Source organism: Notamacropus eugenii, chromosome 4 (genome assembly GCF_028372415.1).
Source record: "Notamacropus eugenii isolate mMacEug1 chromosome 4, mMacEug1.pri_v2, whole genome shotgun sequence".
In the NCBI taxonomy this organism is placed as follows: Eukaryota; Metazoa; Chordata; class Mammalia; order Diprotodontia; family Macropodidae; genus Notamacropus; species Notamacropus eugenii.
The window spans coordinates 65,019,913-65,041,670 of record NC_092875.1 but is presented as its reverse complement, the minus strand read 5'-3'; the positions used below and the strand labels follow the sequence as shown (position 1 = coordinate 65,041,670).

Genomic DNA, 21,758 nt, shown 5'->3' with positions numbered 1-21,758 from the left:
CGAGGACTCTGCCCTCCTGATGTCAACAGGAGTCAGCCTCTGGTACAGGGCCAGGTACACTCCTCCCAGGCCCTTACTCTGTCAGGGCCCAAAGGGAATGGGGACACCACCCAGGAGAGGGAGGAACAGCTTCCAGGCCTCATGGAGGAACTGAAGCCACCCTGGCCGGGGAGCAAGAATGCTAATTCTGGTCCCAGCACAATCCCTAACTTGCAGTATTTTCTTGAACTACACTACATACAAAGCCTGCTCCTCTATGGCCTAGTTTTGTCCTCTGTAAAATGTATGGGTTGGGCTGGATGACCTTTGAGGGCTTGGCTACTTCTGATAATCTGAGTCTATGTTTTAAGGCCCCTTTCCCCAGGTCTAACATTGAAAATTCATTCAATGAACGTTTTTAAACTCCTGAATTATGGAACACTGGGAGAGATAAAGTAAAGTTCAAACAAAGTTCCCTCTTCTTTGGGGGATTAGAGTCTAGGAGAGGGATGAGACTCAAATCTATTTCACTACAACACCTTATTACTTGGTGAGTACATCAGAGAAGGAATAAAGCCTAAGATGAGATCCAAAGAGGAAAGCTGGGAAGGTGATGATAATAGTGAGGATCTCACCCAGATATGAGGATCAAATGAAATCCTACTTAAGTGCTTTGCAAACCTAAAGTCACTATATGCATGTGAGATGTTACAGAAGCCCAAGGAAGGCTTCCTGGAGGAGGAATGCATAAGTACCTTCCAGGCCTGGACCACAGTTTGCTGTGATCTGATTGTCCCCACCCTTCCCCCTCACTTCTTGTATTGCTCTAGGATTCTGAGAAGCAGCATGATGTACTGGATAGAACCAGAGAGCCCCGACTTAGAGTCAGGAAGACCTGAGTTCAAATTCTACCTCAGATGCTTGTTAACTGTGAGACCCTGAGCAAACCAGCCAACTTCTCCCAGCCTCAGTCTCCTCAACTGAAAATTGAGGTTTGACGAGATGACCTTTGAGGTCACTGCCAAATCTCAGTCTCTGATCCTATGATTTTGTATTATGGGGTTTTTGTTTGTCTTTATATCCTTAGGGCCCAACACAGTGCCTGGCACACAGTAGGCCTTTAATAAGTGATCGTTCATTTGAAAATCAAACCTTGGGGATCATCAGTCCAATCCAATCTTGGGAGTTCAATGGCATTTCTCCCTCCCCTCCCAGCTGATCCCCCCAGATTTCAAAGCACAGCTCAGTTTCTCCCAGACACTTTGCATTTGCATAGGATATTTACATGTGAACCAGACTTCAGATGCGAGGAGACTGCCACCTTTAAACCTCCCAAAAACTTCCTTTTGCTTTGAGGATTCTTCCTTTCAGACCCCACCCACTGGAAACCTACATCCTACTACTTTTGTGTTTGGTGAGGGAAACAATTGCTATTCAGCTTTTAGCGAGTGTTATATCCCCATCTTACAGTGAAAGAACCTGCGGCTGGGAGAAGTGAGGATGTGATTTGCTTAGGGTCACACAGTTAGGATGTATCTGAGTCTGGCTTTGACCCTCCTGACTCCAAGTGTAGCACCCTTATCCACAAAGCTGCTCTGTAAAATGAGGGGGGTGGGCTCTGTGGCTTGAGGCGCAGAGATTGTGAGAACTGAAAAGAAACCTCAGAAGTCTAACCTCTTGGTTTTATAGGACATCAGTGCCCAGAGAGTTTTAAGTGACTTGGTCAAAGTAGCACAGCCAGTTAGTGGGCAAGACAACCCTGGCACTCCACGGCCCTCAAGCTCTCCCCAAGACAATTTCACTGAACAAACATTTATCAGACGCACTGTGTAGTGATACAAAGGGGATAAAATAGTTCCTGCTCTAAAATAGTTTACACTACACCCAACTTTGGGGACCTGGTAGGAAATAGTGAGTGACCTGGTCAGGAGGACTCAGCCCTGGGTAACCTCTGTTCTTTTACCAGGGGTAAAAAGGAGAGGCCTTGAAGTCTCTTCTGAAATCTCGAGGTAGATGAATGAGCCTTGGGAAGGATGGGGTTAATCTCCCACACTGTCTGTTACACAAGCAGTGTTGCTGGCAGAAGTGTGTCAGTGGGACAGTGAGTGGGTAAGAGAGTGGGTGGGACAGCTGGGCCTGGGGACGCCCGCCCCCAGCTTGGAGGCCCAATCAGCATCTGCCTCTCCCCTCCCCTGCCCTCCTCCCATTCTCAGAATGATGTCACAGATAGATTTAACAGCTGCCTTTTATATAACTGCAGTTATATAATCTCAGGCAAGCTGGAGTTACAAGGTGCTGTGTGTCAGTCTATGAGGGGGTAGGTAGAAATGGAGGAGGGAGAAGAGGAGAAAGAGACTCAGAGAACACAGCATGTCAGAGCTGGGAGGGCCCTTAGAACTCAGGATGTCAGAGCTGGGAGGGCCCCTAGAACACAGGATGTCAGAGCTGAGAAAGCCCCTAGAACACAGGAGGTCAGAGCTAAGAGGGGCCCTTAGAACTCAGGATGTCAGAGCTGGGAGGGCCCCTAGAACACAGGATGTCAGACCTGAGAAAGCCCCTACAACACAGGAGGTCAGAGCTAAGAGGGGCCCTTAGAACTCAGGATGTCAGAGCTGGGAGGGGCCCTTAGAACTCAGGATGTCAGATCTGGGAAGGTCACTAGAGGGCAGAACATAAGAGCTAGAAGGACCCTTAGAACACAGTATGTCTGAGCTAGGAGGACCCTTAGAAGACAATATGTCTGAGCTGGGCGGGCCCTTAGAACAGAGAATGTCAGAGGTGGAAGGTCCTTCAGAATGGAAAATGCTTGGAGGAATCTCCTTTTTTTTTTTCATACTAACTACATATTGCTATCAAGGTGCCCAACTGACATAGACCTTTCCTAGGGGTTGCTTGGGGCTTCAGGGAAAAAGAAAGCTTCAGCTTCCTCCCTTCTTTCAAAACTTAGGGTCCATGGGGTACAGGGGCAGGTCAGCGGTGCCAGGGTGGCATCTCCTGGTCACTGGGGGAATTACAGCCACATCTGGGGATTCTAGGCCCAGGGGTGGAATACAGACACCAAGACATAAAAGGGATTCCCTGGAAACAGTCTCCAAAGGGGACCCCCACTCCCTTAGAGCAGGCTCTGTCACAGATTTACTTCCAACTTGAGGCTGAACTCCATCTCTGGAGAGTGACTGAGCCCCAAAGCCCAGCCAGCGACCTTGAGGGGCAGGTCCACAGGGAGTTAGAGGAGCCTCATTTTACAGATGAAAAAGCCAGGAGAGGCTAAGTGAATTCACCCATTACTGTATAGCTACCTAGTGGCAGAATGTGAATCAGAACCTGTGTGTCCCATCGCCTCCAGTTCCACATGGAATCCACCTGCCTACCTTTCTCTGGAAATCCTCATGGGGGGATATAGGGTCTAGTCCCTCGAAGTGTGGAAAAGCTCTGTCCTGTGGTTTGGGGGAGCTCCCTTTCTGCCTTCACCACACCTTCTGCTAGATGTGTGACCGTGTCTCCCTGCAGCTCAGATCGAGGTAATCCCCTGTAAGATCTGTGGGGACAAGTCCTCAGGGATCCACTACGGTGTCATCACCTGTGAAGGCTGTAAGGTAAGGGAACACTGGGGAGGAACAGAGGGAGGGACATAGTGAAGGGGAGAGGACCTCAAAGTCTGAGTCCCAGGATTTTGCCCCCTTTTATATACCAAATAATTTATTTACAATTACTTGGGACAAAAAAGCTAGTAAAGATGAGTTCTGTCTCTACTTTTCTCACCATGATGTTCCCTTTGTCTCTTGAAGACACTGGGCCTCACTGAGAAGTTCCAACTCATGTTCTGCTGGGACAGGTCTGTGGTCCTTTTGTAGTTTCCTGCCTCCCTCTTCAATATCCAGCTAAAGAGGGAGAAAGGACCAGGGACATGACTGCCAAGTGACCAATCTTCCTGTCAGAGACCAGGTCTGGCTGAGGCCTAGAAGCTCAGTCCTGACCTCTTTCCAATCCCCTCACACCCCCCACCCCTCTGGGTCACAGGGCTTCTTCCGACGCAGCCAGCAAAACAATGCCAGCTACTCCTGTTCCCGTCAACGAAACTGTCCCATTGACCGCACCAGCCGAAATCGCTGCCAGCACTGCCGCCTGCAGAAGTGCCTAGCCCTGGGCATGTCACGAGATGGTGAGTGAGCACATTCCCTCAGTGCCTTGACCGTGAGTGAGCAAGGCTAGTGCCTGAGTACATGGAGTATGAGAACTTCAGAGCAGGGAGAGCCCTTAGAACACAGGATGTCAGAGATGGGAGGGCCCTTAGATCAGAGAGTGTCAGGGTTGGGAGGATTCTTAGAACCCAGAATGTCAGAACTCAGAGGGCCTTTAGAACATAGACTGTCAGAGCTGGGAGAGGCCTTGGATAAAATATAGAATTCTAGATACAGAATAATAACAATAATGAAATCAATTCTTCTTATTATATTTCAAGGATTTATTTTCTTGGCATGGGTATTTCTGCCATCAATGTGGATTTCAATGAGTAGTTCCTAAAATTTTAAAAAATATTTCCAGATGCTATTTTTTTATACCATTGTAACTTTCCAATCAATGAATCAGCCAGCCTATTACGTACCAGGCACTGTGCTAATTACTCGGATACAAAGACAGTATTAAAATAGGCCTTGCCAGTAGAAGCTTACTTGGGGAATGACTTACAAGGCGAATGCCTTCTCAGTGATTCCCTCCCACCCCTCAAATAGGACTCTTTCTTGTATCAAATCAGGATAGTCAAGCAAAGCAGATCGGTACAGACACTGTATGAAATTGTGTGCTTCATTGGCACCTATATAATTCACCACCTTTCTACTGAGAGGTGGGAGACATGCTTCATTGTCAAGTCTTATGACGTATCACCGTTAGTCATTGCGATGATCAGAGTTCTGACGTCTCTTTGTGATGTTTTCCTCTATGTAGTCATTATGTAAATTATTCCCCTGTTTCTATGTACTTTTTACTCTGTATGAATATTTTTATACAGATATAGATATAACTATATGCATAAGTATACACACATATATGTGTGTACATATGTCTAATCAAATTTCTTTGAATTTTTCCTACTTATCATTTCTTATAAGAATAATATTTTGTTGTTTGATGTAACATGACTTGTTTGACACTTCCCCAATCAATGAACACCCTCTTTCCTTCTAGTTCTTGGCTATGATAAAAAAGAAAGTGGCGTTATAAATATTTTTGCATTTTGAAGAATTTTCCCTCTGTCTCTGAAATTATGGGGATATACCCCTAGCAGTGGTTTTGCAGGTTCAAAGGACATGTTCCCTTTAAGTGACTTTGTTATTATGATCTCCAGGTGTTTTCTAAAATAGCTCAAGCAACACATAGCTCTACCAAGAGTGCATCTATATGCCTATCTTGCCACAGCCCCTCCATTTTTGATTTTCCACCTCTTTGCTAAAAGATGTGAGGTGTAAGGTGAAACCTCACAGTGGTCTGTTTTCATCTGAATTCCTCTTATTATTAGAGTTGTAGCATTCTTTCACCTGGTTGTTGGTTTTTTTTTAGTTTTTATTGATTTTCTTTGTTCTTATATATTCTTCATTTTCAAGTATATTTTTACACCTCCTATTCCCATTCCTAAAATTTCCATGAAGTTTTTCCATTTCCAAAGAGTTTTTCCAATTCCAAATTCTAACTCCCATGGAGTTGTGTTTTGTTTTTTTTTAAATGAGGGTGGGGGATGGCAGTTCAGCAAAACTAACCAATATATCAACCAAGTCTGGCTGTTTGTATTTGGTGCTCTACCTTGATAGCCCCCCATTTCTGTGTTATCTCCGAGTTTCTACAGGACTTTCCCATGGTTGTTGGCACCTTCCTATTAATGACCCTTCATCTATTCAGGAATGGTTCTCATTCTTACATGTAGAGAATATTCAAGACATATCCCCATGGTCAAAAAAATGTATCCTCTTGTAGCTAACCTAATACTGACTAACCCTTCAAAACCTATCCAGACTGGTCCCCTGAGCAACACACACAGAACCTGCCCCCTGGTCTGCTGTCCTCTGGCATGTTTTAGGTCCCTTAACGTACTTTTTAGCTGGATGGGACATTCCAGAGCCTGTCCTCAGCTAGCATGTCCCTTGTGAGAGGTAACCTTTGGTTCTTCAAGGCTAAACCATTGAAGATCAGACTTTGACAAGTTTTCACAAGCCAGAAGGCTTTTGAGAGGTAGAGGTAGGGTTGCCTGGTGGGTAAGGCACTGAAATTGGAACCAAGAAGACCTGGGTTCAAATCCAGCCTTAGATTCTTACTAACCATATGACCAGATTACCTTCTCTGGCCTTGGTTTCCCATCTGTAAAATAAGGAAGTTGAACTTGATAGCCTATTAAGGACCTTTCCAGCTCTAAATATATATGATCTAGATCCTAGAACATGAAATGTCAGAGTTGGAAAGGACTTTGGAACATCATATGTCAGAGTTGGTAGGGCCCTTACAACCCAAAATGTCAGATCTGAGAGAAAAATGCTGGGGCTAGAAGGGTCCCTAGAACACAGAATGTCAGTGCTGGGAGAGCCCTTAAAACACAGAATGTCTGGCCTGAGAGGGCCATTAGAACAAAGAACATCAGAGATGGAAGGACTGGAGCACAGAATGATCATAGCTAATAATTGGTAGAATTGAGATTTGAACACAGGTCTTCTGAGTCCAAGTCTAATGCTTTCTCTGCTGTGCTTTGTCAAAATGATGGTAGGATCAAGAATGTTCCATCTGGAAGGAATCTTAGATAGCATCTCATTCAGTCTCATATTACAAAAGAGGAAACTGAGATCATGAGTAGGGAAAAAGCTTGCCCTAAGTCACAGAGCAGATCTCTGATGGAGCCATGGTAAGAAGCCAGGTCTTCTGGGTGTGTCCAGTGCTTTGTCCACTAGGGTAAGATGCTACCTACTGATGATGGACTCCAATGGCCAGATGTTGCCCACCCTGGTTGTAGAGTCTTTCTCCTGATCTCAGATCCTCATTCTTGCAGCGGTCAAGTTTGGTCGGATGTCCAAGAAGCAGAGGGACAGCCTATATGCAGAAGTACAGCGACACCAGCAGAACCAGGAGGCGGGCCAGTCTCTAGACAGTAGCGGCTTAATTCCCAGAGACGGCACCAATGTGGGCAGCAGTCTCTCTGACCTGGACCACCTCTCAGGCCTGCCAGATGGGTTACTCTTTGATATGCCGCTCAGCCCAGAAGAGACAGAAGCCAGCTGCACAGCCCCTGCCTACTACACCCTGGATCTGCTGGGTTCGGCCCAGCCATCACCAGAGCCAACGTGCCTGGAGACACTATATGAGATGGGCCTGGATCCTGGGGTCCTGGTGCCCAGCGGAGCTCCTGGAATGCTACCTGATCGTGACATTGGTCAGTGATAACAAGGCTATTGAGGGTTGGTGTTGAATCTGGGCATAATCTGTTCTGGTCCCATCTCCTTCCCTCCATTTTGTATCTTCTCTAGGGAAAGAGGGAAGAGTGCCAAAGTCATTTGTAATCAGGCTACTTTCCACCTATCTATCTCTAGATCCCCAATCTGTCCCCTGGGAGTGGATGAGATTTAGGGACAACCACTGAGGAATGTGAGGACCCTTAACTAATTCTGATAAGAGTATGGTCATGACCAGTCAGTGTGTGCCCTCCTAAAGGTATACTTCCTGCCCCTTGTCATATGGAGGCACAGGAGAAGTGAGTCTTACTGAGACTCTCTTCTGACACACTGGAACAGAGAAGAGGCTTAGAAACATCTTTATGAAGACCTGTAAAGGTTCCTGCAGTGGGGAGACTGTGCAGTGGAGTGTAGGGTCTGTTTATGGCAAATCATCCTATCTATCCCCCATATGCCCAATGTACAAGGAGAAATCAGGTTACAGAAGATCAGCCAATCAACAAGCATTTATTAGGCACCTACCATATGCCAGGAATTTTTCTAGGTGCTAGGGATACAAGTTCAGAAGTAACAACAGTCTTTAACTTTCAGGAATTTATAAGAGACAACATGGTTCATATAGGTATATGCAAAATCAATACAAGGTGATTTGGGAGATAAGGCACTAACAGCTACAGGGATCAGATGAGGTCTCATGAAAATTAGGTGGTGCTTCAGCTGAGTATTGCAGGAGACTAGGGATTCTGAGAGAACAGGGTAAAGAGGGAGAGCTTTCTCTTTTTTTGTTGTTTGTTTTGTTTTATTTTTTAATAAATCAATTTATTTTTAGTTTTCAACATTCACTTCCATTTGTTTTAAATTTTCTCTGTCTTCCTCCCCTCCCCCTTCCCCAAGATGGCATGCAATCCAATGTAGGCTCTACATGTACATTCTTATTAAACATATTTTCACATTAGTCATGTTGTAAAGAAGAATTAGAATGAATGGGAGGAACCATGAGAAAGAAAAAACAAGACTAGAAAAGAGAGCAAATAGCCTGCTTCCTCTGCATTCAGACTCCATATTTCTTTCTCTGGATGTAGACGGCATTTTCTATCATGAGTCTTTTGAAGTTGTTTTAGGTTCTTGCATTGCTGAGAAGAGCTAAGTCTATCAAAGCCAGTTATCGTACAATGTGGCTGTTACTGTGTACAATGTTCTCCTAGTTCTTCTCACTTCACTCAGCATCATTCCAGTCGTTCCAGGTTTTTCTGAAGTCTGCCTGCTCATCATTTCTTATTGCACAATAGTGTTCTATCACAATAATATACCACAACTTGTTCAGCCATTCCCCAATTGATGGGCGTCCCCTCAATTTCTAGATCTTGACCATCACAAAAAGGCTTGTTATAAATATTTTTGTATATGTGGGTCCTTTTCCCATTTTTATGATTTCTTTGGGATACAGACATAGAAATGGTATGCTGGGTCAAAAGGCATGCACATTTTTATAGCCCTTATAGTTCCAAATTGCACTCCAGAGTGGTAGGATCAGTTCACAACTCCACCAACAATGAATTAGTGGTCCAATTTTACCATATATTCTCCAGCATTTAAAATTTTCCCATTTTGTCATGTTATCCAATCTGATAGGTGTGATGTAGTTCTTCAGAGTTGTTTTGAATTGCACTTCTCTAACCAACAGTGATTTAGAACATTTTTTCATATGACTATAGATAATTTTAATTTCTTCTTCATAAAACTGCCTGAGAGCATTTTTGGTATAAGGAACAGTCAGTGCAAAGGCAGGAGGCAAGAGATAAGAGTGGCAGCTTGTGCAGACAGACAGGGGAAGGGTAGAAATAGGCCTTACCCATTGTACCTTGGTCATGGTGGGGATGTGTGGGCTAATTGTATGAATAGGAAGCACAGTACCAGGTTGAGGAATAGTGTTGCTTCCTTACCTCTGAGACACTGTCCAACAGATAAATGTCTAACAGAGGCCCTAGGAAAAAGCCCTGGTTTTCTTATATTTCAGGCTATTTATATTACAGTTTGAGGGATATCCTCAGACTGAGGGGCTGTAGGAGGTAAGGGACAAAGCCAACCTGAGATGAGACCTTAGCCTGATCCACAGGTGAGCCACAGAAAACTGGTATCTTCAAAGTGCACTAATGATAATGATACTGATAATAAAAGATCTGTCTTTATCATCCACAATCTTTTCAGTGCAAAGTGAATCTTAGAATCACAATACTGGAAAAGGACGTTGGAATATAGAATATCAGAGCTATATGCGCCCTTAGAACAGAGAATGTTTAAGTCCTTAGGACACAGGATATTAGAGCTGGGACTTAGAACAAAGAATGTCAGGGCTGGAAGAGCTCTTAGAACACAGGATGTCAGAGCTGGGAGGGCCCTTAGGACACAGGGTATCAGAGTGGGAAGAAATCTCCAAAAACACCAAGTCCAATCCCACCATTTTACAGATGAGTTCCAGAGAGAAATCAGTGCTTACTCCCTGTGTCACAGAGTGAGGATCAGGTTATAGAATCTTAGAAATGGGACAGTAGGTGCTATCTAAGACTCTCAAGGTCTTCCAGATCCTGGTCCAAAGCCATTTTGGCAACATTGTCTTCCTCTTCCACCAAATCCTGGGGGTACTTGCGCTCAAGTGGCAAGGAGCAGTCCTGGTTGTCTCCTCGTTACTCCTTGTATGAGGGAGGGGGGAGTATGGGGGCTCCTATGACTCCAGAGTCATAGAGTGTGGGGGTTGGAGGTTAGAGGTTTTTTCCACTAAAAGCCAAAGTCTGAGAGGCAATTAGGATTAAAGTCTAAAGCTTACAGAATCAAGATTGAGAGCTGGAAGTGATTTGGAAAGATTGTCTAATTACTCTTTTTTAGACTTGAGGGAAAACTGAGACCCAGAAAGAGATCGAGTGGCTTGTCCTCAAGGCCACAGAACTTGTAGAAGTTGCAAAGATGATAACAAGGGTGACATGACCTTGCTTCTTAAGTCCCATAGTTCTAGGATGAATGCCACCCCCCCCTTCAAGCCTGAAAGAAGAAAATTTAGGACATATTTCTGGCTGTCCTACTTACCCAGCAGGGAACAAACTTGAGGTAGGACAGGCTGAGATTATAAATAGATTGAAACAAGGCTAAGAGAAATCCCCTGTTGACAAATGGGCCTTTTAGGAGAGCTGGAACTGGGGTCTAGGATTCTCTTTGGAGGGGACCCATGAAGGGAGACCTCCTCCAAATTGTCTGCTGGGACCCCAAGAGAGACCAAAGGATCATAGCATCAGAATTAAAAACCATGTGTTCTAACTTTCTCATTTTACAGATGGGAAAACTGAGGTCCTGAGAGCAGAAGGGATATAAGCGAGGCAGCAATAGAGCTGGATCTGGAGCCAAGATCTCACTCTCCAATCTAGGGACTTTTCTATAATACCGCTATCATCTGCTAATGATATAGCTAGGGCTGGGGTAGAGGATGGATAGCTAGCTAGCTGGATGGATGGCTAGATGATAAATGGATAGCTAGCTCGATAAGACAGACAGATAAATAAGACAGAGATAGACAGAGAAATAGAGATAGATAGATGAGTAGATAAGACAGAGACAGCAAAAGAGCAAGATAAGGCAGATAGATTGAAATAGAGATAGATAGATAGATGGATAGATAGATAGATAGATAGATAGATAGATAGATAGATAGATAGATAGATAGATAGATAGATAGATGGATGGATGGATGGATGGATGGATGGATGGATGGATGGATGGATGGATGAGACAGACACAGAGAAATAGAGATAGGTAGATAGATAAGACAGAGACAGATAAGACAGAGAAATAGAGATAGATAAAACAAAATTCATTAAGTGCTAATTATGTGCCTGGCATTAAGCTGAGTGCTAGGAATATAATTAATTAATTAATATTAATAATTAATAATAATACAATTAAGCAAAACAATCCTTGCCTCAAGGAGATTACAATCTAATGAGAAAAGGCAACAGACAAAGGGAAAGGATGACTCTGGACAAGATAACAATTACTTGATCACTTCTGAGATAAATATTCTTGGAGAGCTGGGCATAGGAGAAGTCTGGAGGTATATACCAAAAGTAGAAAGAGGGGCTCTTTGAAGAGTGTGTGTGTGTGTGTGTGTGTGTGTGTGTGTGTGTGTTTGCCCAAGGCTTTCCATGCCTGTCCCTTTTCTTCTCACAATAGAAGGTAATTAGAAAAGAAGCTTACATTCTGGTATGCAGACTGTTAAATTTTTTTTATTTCTATCTTCCCACCACCTCTTACAATGTTTTGTGTCCCTTTTTTTGGGACAGGTGGGATTGGACCTGTGATTTCTCCCATAAGAAAACTTCTCCTACTAATGTAGATAAAAATCTGTTCTGCAACTTATGACTTTGGAGCAGGGATTCTTAACCCTTTTTGTGACCTGGACGCCTTTAGCGATCTGATGAAGCCTATGGGTCCCCTTTCTCTGAATGACATTTTTAAATAATTGAAGGAAATGCTAAAATTCAATTAGAGGTAGTGGAGAAGAAAAGGTGCATTTTTTTTTCCCCATCCAAGTTCACAAACTGTCAATCTTTCCTCAGAACCTCTCTCTCCCCCAATTCTCTTATGCTGGGGACCAAAGGTTAAGAATCTTAGAGAGTTGCCTGAGGCACTAAAATGTGAAATGACTTGCCCAGGATCACGAAGCCAATATACTCATACATACCTACATACATACATATACTCACATATGAGATGGAACTGATACAAAAGATTTGCTGACTCCAAGGTCAGCTTTCCACTCTGTCTTATACCTGTTACTGTTTGTCCTTCATTCTCAAAGAGGTCCATGATATCAGGGAGGTGATGTCATGACTTGTAAGTGAAGTGGATTTAAGTGAGGCAGGGTTGTGCAAGGTCACCGGCCTCATTCTGTCCTCCAGAGCCATCTGGGTCTAGTTGTAAGATACAGATCAAGATGACTGAAGATGGCCCCAGGTACAGTGGGAGACCTTGGTCTTTTTAAGTTAAAGACTTCCCCAGGTTTCAGTCTGACTGAGGCAACACCCATTCACTGATTAAGGCTAGGTAAAAAATGAGGCAAAGAATGGCTGGGAAGGGAAGACCTTCAGGGTTTCTAGCTAAAACAGGAACAATTGCTATTTACATTCACTCTGAACAACCAGGGCCCAGCTTGGGCTGGAACCTATTGTTGGCCAATCAATGAGAGCCAGAGTGATTTGGATTTAAGTCAAGGTCCTTAAAAAATAAAATCTACCTGGTCAATCCCAAGACATCTTATGAGTTTTCAGCGATCAAAACTTACACTCCTTTGGGCAGAGCTCCCAAAGGTAAGAGTATGATACTTATGCGGATAGAGGGAGAGAAGAGGAAGGAGGAGAGGAGAGAAGCTGCATTACCCAACTGGAACTGACCAATTAGGTCCCCAGTGGGGCGGCTCATGATACTCATAGATTTTTGTTTGCCATTCGTTCTTGAAGAGTTCTATGACATTAAGAAGGAGATGTCATTATCTGCAAGTGAATTAGATTTAAGGGAGTCAGGGCTGTGCAAGGTCACCAGCCTCACTTTCTCCTCCAAAGTTATCTGGGTCCAGTGGCAAGATCAGGATGACTGGAGATGGCCCCTGCCTTACACCTAGTAGGCACTTAAATTGGTGCTGCCTTGGACATGTCTCCTCCACCCTTGGATATGTCTCTGTCCAAGAGCATCTTCAGTGGCCTGTGGTGAATTGGAATGAGCTGTGGTCTCACAGTCACAAGTCCAGACTTTGAATCCTGGCTCTGTTCTTGACTTGCTGTATGATTTTTCTGGGAATACCTTCTCTCTCTAAGCCTATTTCATAACCTGGTAAATAAGGATGAAAATTGAACTGTCTCCTTCACAACACGAACTACTGCAATAACAGTTATCATTTACATGGTGTTTCAAGGTTTACAAAGCATTCTGACCTTCACGACAACTAGGGGAGGCAGATGCTACTCTTATCCCCCTTTTACAGATAAGCAAACTGAGAGACTTGCCTAGGATCACAAAGCTAGTAAGTGTCCGAAGCAGGGCTAGTATTCAGGTCCTCCTCGGTCCTGGTCCAGCGCTCTATCTACTGCTCGACTTGGTCGCTTAGGATAGTCAGTGTTCTTTGTAAAGACAAAGGTGCTATAGAAAGGTTGGCTATTATTATAGGGGTTTTTATTTAAATTTTTTTCTTAATTACATATAAACAAAGTTTTTTAACATTCATTTTTTTTAATTTTGAATTTCTCTCCTTCCCTCTCCTCCCTGCTCCTTGAGAAGGCGAGCAATTTGATATAATGGCTATTGAAGTAATCATCCTCTTTTTTAAAAAATCATTTCATTTCATCAGTGCAAAGAGGCCCTGGTGAAAAACTTCCTCTAACTCTCTCCACTGTCTTACAGAGTTGCCTGGGGCGAGAAGGAAATGAAAAGGCTTGTCCAAGGTCTTAAAGACTATAGGCCTCAGAGGTTGATTGTTGTTTGTATTAATAGTAATCTAAAAACTGTTAAAAGGGCTAGTGGAAGGCATCTAGTACCTCAGGATGGATTTCCCATCAAAGATTTAGGAAAAGACATTGACAGAATCAGTCAGGATGAGGACTAAAGAGCTGAGAAGCACTCCGGCAGAGAGAGGCTAACAGAGCATGGAAGGCTATTCATGGAAGGGTCTCCTTCCCCCCACAGAGCGAGTGGCCCAGAATGTCATCAGGTCCCACCGGGAGACCTGCCAGTACACAGCAGAAGAGCTGAAGAGGCTAGCGTGGGCCCAGCACACCCAGGAGGAGCTGTGCAGCCTGCAGGCAAAGGTAAGGCCCCTACTCTTGTCTTCTGTCCGGCTGGTTCACTCTCCCTTACTAGATAGTCCCTAAGGGTAGCTTTATAACTACTCAGAGTTTAGAGCTGGAGGAGGCAGTGTGGGTTGGTGGTTAGAGTACTGGCCTAGGCAGTCGGGAAGACCGGGGTTCAAGCCCTTTCTCTGACATATACAACCCATGTGACCCTTTACCTCTTGGGGACTCAGTTTTCTCCTCTGTAAAATGAGGCTATTGGACTTGATGGTTTCTAAGGTCCTTCCAGACTGATAGAGGGAATTTCATACTAGGAACTCCCTTACCCCATTGCATTCACAGGTTTCTCCTATCCTCCCCCAAAAATCTTAGAGCTGAAAGGATCATTAGAAGCCATGGAGGGCAACCGTGGGAGTATTCCTTTAATATGCTCTATACATCATACCTAAAAGGTTGCAAACTCTGAATACTTGCAGAGACAGAGAACTCATTCTTCTTCCCCCTTTCCCATCAGACATCCTTTTCTGTTGTCTTAACTGATTTATCAGAAAGTCCTTCCTTACACTGATTTATTTCAAAACTGCTTCCATATATACATGCACTCATTGAGCCTGGACCACTTCGGCCCTTGGACTGAATCCAAACCATAGAAGAATTTGCTCTGTGAAGTTTGGAGTCAGACAAAAGGCTGCACCTGAGGGGAAGAGGGCATCCAGGTGAGGTCCAAGATAGGTTGAACAATCAAGATGCTATAATCCTATGACCTAGCAAGAAATCAAAAGAAATACTTTATAAAGTAATCACTAATGGTCTGATACAATTAATTTTTTTTAAAAAATTATTTTAAAACTACAGTTGCATCCCTTTTAATATTTTATTTGCTTTTTTGGGGGTATTATGTTCATTTCCAAAAACTGTATGTTCCTTTCATGTCCTGTCCCCTGGAACAAAAAGTAAAAGAGGGGATAAGCCGGTCAGCAAAATGAAGCATTTGCTATTTTATTTAATTTCATAAGCAACAATAAGATTTTTTTTTGAGGTAATCTGGATTAAGTGACTTGCCCAGGGTCATATAGCTAGTAAATGTCTGATACTGGATTTCAGTTCAGGTCCTATTAGCCATAGCTCTATCCACTGTGCCATCTACCTCCACCAAAACACTAAGATCTTAACAGATTATGGGATTTAATAATAATTGCTAACGTTTTAAAACCACCTACTATGTGCCGGGCACAGCACAAAGTACTTTACCATTAGTGTCTCATTTGAGCCTTACGAACAACCCTGGGAGGCAGGTGCTATTATTATCCTTGTTTTACAAGTGGGGAAATTGAGGTAAAGAGGTTAAGTGATTTGTTCAGGGCCACATAGCTTATTAGCATATGAGGCTTGATTCGAACTTGGTTCTTCCTGACTCCAGGCCCAGCAGCAACTGGATGATAGACTCATAGACCTAGGGCCAGAAGGGACCTAAAAGTCCTAATCCCCTCATTTTACAGAAGAGGAAACAAAGGAGGAGGCCCCTCTGAGGCCAAGAGAGATTAAGTGACTAACCCAAAGTCACACAGCCAATAAGTAAGTATGGACTCCAATCTCAGGCCTCCTGATGGAAGCCTGGGGACAGACTCTCTATCAACCTGAGGACTAATTATCTGGTGGATGAGTTTCCTCATCCACCAGATAATTGACCAACAGGGGAGGAAAGTGGAGGTTCTTTGGCTATACCAACTCATGAATACTGGCTACTGAGGCTATACTGGAGACACTGTGGTCTTTGAAGGGGGATCCTTGAAACATCCAACATGACAAAATAATAACTCCCATTCTTATGGTGCTTTAAGATTTACAAAGCACTTTTCTCTTCCCAGCCCTCAGATTATAATGCCTATTTGACAGAGGAGAACACTGAGGCTGAGAGATGGGAAATAATTTTTCTGAGATAACAGGGCTAGGAAGTGACAGAGCTGGTATTCACAACCAGATCCGATTTACTTTTCTTTTTAGCTAGTTTTTTTCCCCTTCATTTTCCTTTTCCAATATATCCTACACTGTCAGCCACTTCCCATAACAGAAGAATTTTTTGAAAAGAAAAAGGAAAAAAGCAGTCCAGCAAAGCTAAACAGCATATCAACAAAGTCTGAAATATAGGCAATATTCCAGACCTCTTCTCCCCCAACTTTTCAAAGATGGAAAGGAGGTCCAGTATTCTTTTTACTTTTTACATTTTTTAATTAACAAGAAATTATTTTTTCTCCCTCTTACCTCCCCCCACCCTTATTGAAAAAAGAGACAACAAAAAATACTTGTAACAAATATTCATAGTCAAGCAAAATTAATCCTCACATTGGTCATATCTAGAAATGTATATATTATTCTGGACCCTGAGTTCCTCACCTTTCTGTCAGGAGGTAGATAGCATTCTAGGAAGACCTGCATTCCAAGTCCATCTCTGACATAGTGCTCTGTGACCCAAGGCAACTCACTTGATCTCTCAAGGTCCTCAGCAATTCTCTCAAGACTATAAATTAGAGAACAGTTACCAGTAGGGAGTTTTCTAACCATAAGTTCCCTAAATAAATCCAAGATCTACACCCCCATAAAAGGGATCATACAGATAATTCTGTAGGCCTAGAATCTGGTCTGTGATTGTTCAGGTCCAGGTACAAGAGGAGGGGGGATCAGGAAGGGTCAGGGAAGAGGAGCAAAGCCTGAGGCCTGCTCCCCATCCCGGATTCTCCCCAGCCTTGTGAGGTCCTGTGGCAACAGTGTTCAGTCCAGATCTCCCACGCCATCCAGTTCGTAGTGGAATTCGCCAAGCGTATCTGCGGCTTCATGGATCTTGACCAGAATGACCAGATCATCCTCCTCAAAGCAGGTGAACCCTCTCCCCCACTGAAGGCCTGGGCCCTGACCCTCCTTCTCTCCTGGCCAGGAAGCCTAGGGTCATAACTCTTGGAATCCTAGGATCTTCAGGCTTTGAATTGGAAGGAGACCTTAGAGATCATCCAGTACAACTCATTCATTTTACAGATGAGGAAACTGAGGGCTAGATAGTCAAAGGGAATAGCCCAAGGTCATAAAAGCAATGACAGAGGCAAGGCTCAAAACCAGTTCTTCTGGCTCCAAAATCCAGACCTTTTCTCCAATTACTCCAGAGTGCTAGAAGGGACCTTAGAGGCCTTCTGGTTAGACTTGCAAGGAAACCCTTTGACTGCTTTCCTGATGGCTGCTTGCTTTAATACCTCCAGTGATGGGGTGCTCACTACTTCAAGTAGTGAACTATCCCAGGCTGTGTACATACTCCCTAGTCCAGGCTGTGTATTTACTGAGTACCTTCTGTCTACCCCAACCCTAATCCTACAACGTTTTCTGATGTTAAATAACTACTTTGTTCATGCATGACCAAGTCTTCTCTCTGTCCCACCCCATTGTGAACTCTCCTCAAAGGTAGGTTCCTGGCTTTCCCTTATCTCCCGCCATCCACAATTTAGAAGAACTCCCTGCCCTCCAAAAGCATACTCTAGGTGATTAATAATGCTTCTTATTTGGGGGTTCAATTCCCTTCTTTCAAATAAATTTAGATTCCAGATCAAAGTATAGTTTTTAAAATATATTATGTCTCCGTGGGGAGAGGGCATGAGAAGGCGATGCTGGGCTCCCAATTGGGGTCAGCTTCCCCTCCCCCTTCCTTCTCTGTTTTCTTCCTTTGCCTGTCTCAGGTTGCCTAGAAGTTCTGCTGATCCGGATGGTTCGGGTCTTCAATCCTTTGAATAATACTGTGCTCTTTGATGGCAAATTTGGAGGGATACAGATGTTCAAGGCCTTGGGTAAGGAAGCCTCGGGCTGACCAGGAGCTTCCCAACAAGGGTTTGAGGCCACTACACCAGCATCCAAAATGGCATCCAAGAACTTGGGCTACTCCTGGCCAAAAGGCTGCTGTGCTTCCTGTACTCTTTTCTCCAAGGAGAGAATGTGTCTTTGTCACCTGGAAGGGGTATTTACCCCCTAGGCATCCAGTAACACCAACATAGATCCTGTAAGCTAAAAAACAAGGTCCTGCTGCCTGGGAACACTGGGTGCATTAGGGCTGCACAGAGCTGAGATTTGAATCAGGCTCCTCCTCTGACTCAAGTGCCCTGGTCTTTCCACTCTATCACTGCCTCCCTGGACCTGAGGCCTCCACACCTGACCTTGGGGGTGGGGCATCAACATTTCCTACTTCCTTTCCTTCCTGGAGATGGGGCTGAGGGGGAGTCTGACCCTCAAAGGGAGCTGGAAATCAATACAGGATTGAGGCGGATTTTGGGCACCAGCTCCAAAACTCACGTGTGTTCTCTGTCCCCTGTCTGTGTCTCCCAGCCTGTGATGACTTGATTGGGGCCATCTTTGAGTTGGAAAGGGGCCTGTGTCGACTGCAGTTATCAGATGAGGAAATCGCTCTGTTCACGGCGGCTGTCCTGCTGTCCCCAGGTAATGGTGCTGGGTGGTCCTCTCCAGATTGATGTGTTCTTGGAAAACTATGGCTATTCATAGCACATGAAATGTTAACTGGGAGGGTCCTTAGAATATAGAATGTCAGGGCTGGGAGAGCCCTTAGAACACAGAGTGTCAAGGATGGGAGGGCCCTTAGAACAGGGAATGTCAGAATTGGGAGGGCATTTAGGACATAGAATGTTAGAACTGGGAGCTTTGAAATCTAGAATCAGAATCATGGAATTTCAGAACTTGGAGAGACCTCAGATGCCATCTAGTCCAACTTGCACCTGAGCAGAATCCCCTTCCATGATATCCCCACCAAATCATCATCCAGCCTCCAGTGAAGAGGCGTCCACTCTAGCTTCCAAAGCAGCCCATTACACTTTCTTTTTGTTAGACATTTTTCTGTGTGAAGAACTAAAATTTGCCCCTCTGTATGTCCTAGTCATTGTTCCCTTCTCTTTCTACTGGGAACGAAGAGTCAGCCCTTCAGATCCTGAAGACAGCTGTCCTGTCACCCCCAAGCTTCCCTTTCTCTCCTTCCTCTCTGTGATAATCCTATCACAAGCTTTCCGCCTCTCCCTCTATTTTGTTCTTTCTCCTTTGGACACGGTCTAGTTCTTCAGTGACCTTCCTAAAATGCTAAATATGGAACTGCTCAGGACACCCTCCATGGGGTCAGACAGTGACAGCAGTGACTCTTCTACCCCCACCTCCCCGTTTTAGGCTTTATGACTCTATTAAGATCACAAGATTTTGGGCTCTCTTTCTAGAGCCAAAAGGGACCTCTGAGGCCAATCTGGTCCAAATTAGGGAAACTGAGGCCCAGAGAGAGAAAATGACTTTCTCAAAGTCACAAAGATAGTAAATAGTAGAGTATGGATTTGAACTCAGGTCCTTAGACTCCAAATTCAATATTCCAAGTTTGGAGTTCTTTCAAGTGTTCAGTGCCCAAAATCTTAGAGCTGGAAGGGATTTCAGATCATCTCATTCAAGACTTCTTGACCTGGGGTCCATGAACTTGTTTTTAAAAAAAATATTTTGACAATTACACTTCAATACCTTTGGCTTCTTTTATAATCCCCTGTATTTAAGGCATTTAAAAACATTTATTTTGCCAAGGGGTCCAGAAGCTTCACCAAACTGCCAAAGGAGTCCAGGACTCAAAGAAGGCTGGTCAAGTCCAACCTTTTCATTTTACAAATGGGGAAACTGAGGGTCACAGAGGACCAGAGATATACCAAACATCATATATCAAGTCAGTACCAGAGCAGGTGCTAGAATCCAGGTTTCTTATTTTTCAACCCTTAGAAGTTCCTAATAATTTGTTTTATCCTGCTTGCCCTGGGGTTTGTTTATTCATCCTGTACCTGGCAGACCGACCCTGGCTCCTTGAGGCAAAGAAGGTGCAGAGTCTCCAGGACCAGGTTTTCCTCGCTTTGCAGCATGAGATCCAGAAGCAGCCTTCTCCAGAGGACAGGCTGGCCAAGGTAGAGCCCTTGGGGAAAGGGGTACAGAGACTTGGGGGGCACGGGGGTGGTATGTCATGTCATGGACCCAACATAACTGTGGGCCCCTTCCTACCACCCAAGGGTGCTGGCTGGTCATCAGCAGGTCTATGGTGAGGATGTACCAGACTCATACTCAGCCATGGTGTCCTTTTCCTGTGTCCATTTCACCAGCCCAATGCCAAATAACCTCTTCATGCCTGGAATGTCATTTTCTTTGGCACGTCCCCCCCCTCCAATCCTGATATCCTGCCCATCCTTCGAGGGTCCACTCTAACTCTTCTCCAGGATACTTCCCCTGATGCCCTCAGTCAGGAATCAGCCTCATCTCCTGCTCCAACCTCGCCCATCACCTCTGCTCTACACTTAAGAGGCATCATTTTATTTTTAAAATTTTTCTTTCTTTCTTTCTTTGTTCATTCATTTGTTTGTTTATTTATTTACCAAGTGACTTGCCCAGGATCATACAGCTAGTGTCAAATTTCTGAGGCTGTATTTGAACTCAGGTCCTCATGACTCCAAGGCCAACATTCTATCCACTGTACCACCTAGCTGGCCCCGAAGCATCATTTTCTGTTACATGCTTCATACCACATTGCTAGACTGCAAGCTCCTAAGGGCAGAAATTCTGTCTTATTTATTATTATTCACTTAACAATGCTTCAAGGGAAATGTTTATAAGAATTAATGGCCCAGCTTGTATAACATATTATGATTTATGGAATGACTTCCATAAATTGCTCAGTGTTGTTAAATAAACACTGTGCTAAGTACCAAAGAGTTGAAGCTACTTTCTCAGGGTCATACTAGGAGACCTTTGGACTCAAACCCAGCCTTCAGAAGTTGAAAATCCTGGATTATTTTTAATCAGCAAATTTTTCAATCACCAGATTTTTGCATTAATGAAGTAGGTGGTAAACAGCATACAGCAGGTAGTAAATAGATGTATGCTGAAGCTTCTCATGCTTCTGTGTATCCCTTTGTTTGCCTGACTGCAGAGAACTTTCAGCACATGGTAATTGAGGGAATGGAAACCACAGGCATGTGAGAAAATAGATGGACCTCTGTGAAGGAGACCAGGATTTTAAGGGCTCCTACTCTGGTTGTGAGGGCAGTGGGCAAGTCCTTTCTCCAAATCTGACCTTCAGTTTTCTCATCAATGAAATGAGAATAGTGACCTTTGCCTTGCAGACCTCATGGAATTGCTGTCATGAGGAGAGAAAGAGAAAGAGACAGAGATAGAGAGAGAGAAAAGAGAGACACGGAGAGAAAGACAGAGAGAGAGAGAGAGAGAAGAGAAGAGACAGAGTTGGGATGTGCTATGGGTATGATGGACCTGACAACTGCCAGCTAGAAGGGAAGGGAGGGAAATAAGCATTTATGAAATGCCTACTATGTGCCAGGCATTATGTAAAGCACTTTACAAATATCATTTCATTTGATCCTCACGACAGCCCTGGGAGGGAGGGGCTATTATTAGCCCCATTTCACAGTTGAGCAAACTGAGGCAGACATCCTGCCCTTGCCAAAGGTCACTT

The 21,758-nt window shown here is 44.2% G+C and overlaps 1 protein-coding gene across 2 annotated transcripts in view; it reads left to right on the top strand.

Moving 5' to 3' along the window:
* LOC140499722 (nuclear receptor ROR-beta-like) overlaps positions 1–21,758 on the top strand; it is a 44,278-nt gene that overhangs the window by 7,087 nt on the left and 15,433 nt on the right. For both annotated transcript variants that reach the window (XR_011965521.1, XM_072601515.1), the window contains exons 2-9: positions 3,490–3,575; positions 4,000–4,141; positions 7,010–7,390; positions 14,133–14,254; positions 16,979–17,111; positions 17,956–18,063; positions 18,596–18,706; positions 20,090–20,202. Coding sequence is in view for 1 of the 2 variants with exons in the window: in XM_072601515.1 (XP_072457616.1) it covers positions 3,490–3,575; positions 4,000–4,141; positions 7,010–7,390; positions 14,133–14,254; positions 16,979–17,111; positions 17,956–18,063; positions 18,596–18,706; positions 20,090–20,202 (1,196 nt within the window). In the remaining variant the exon portion in view is untranslated. The remainder of the gene's footprint in view (positions 1–3,489; positions 3,576–3,999; positions 4,142–7,009; positions 7,391–14,132; positions 14,255–16,978; positions 17,112–17,955; positions 18,064–18,595; positions 18,707–20,089; positions 20,203–21,758) is intronic.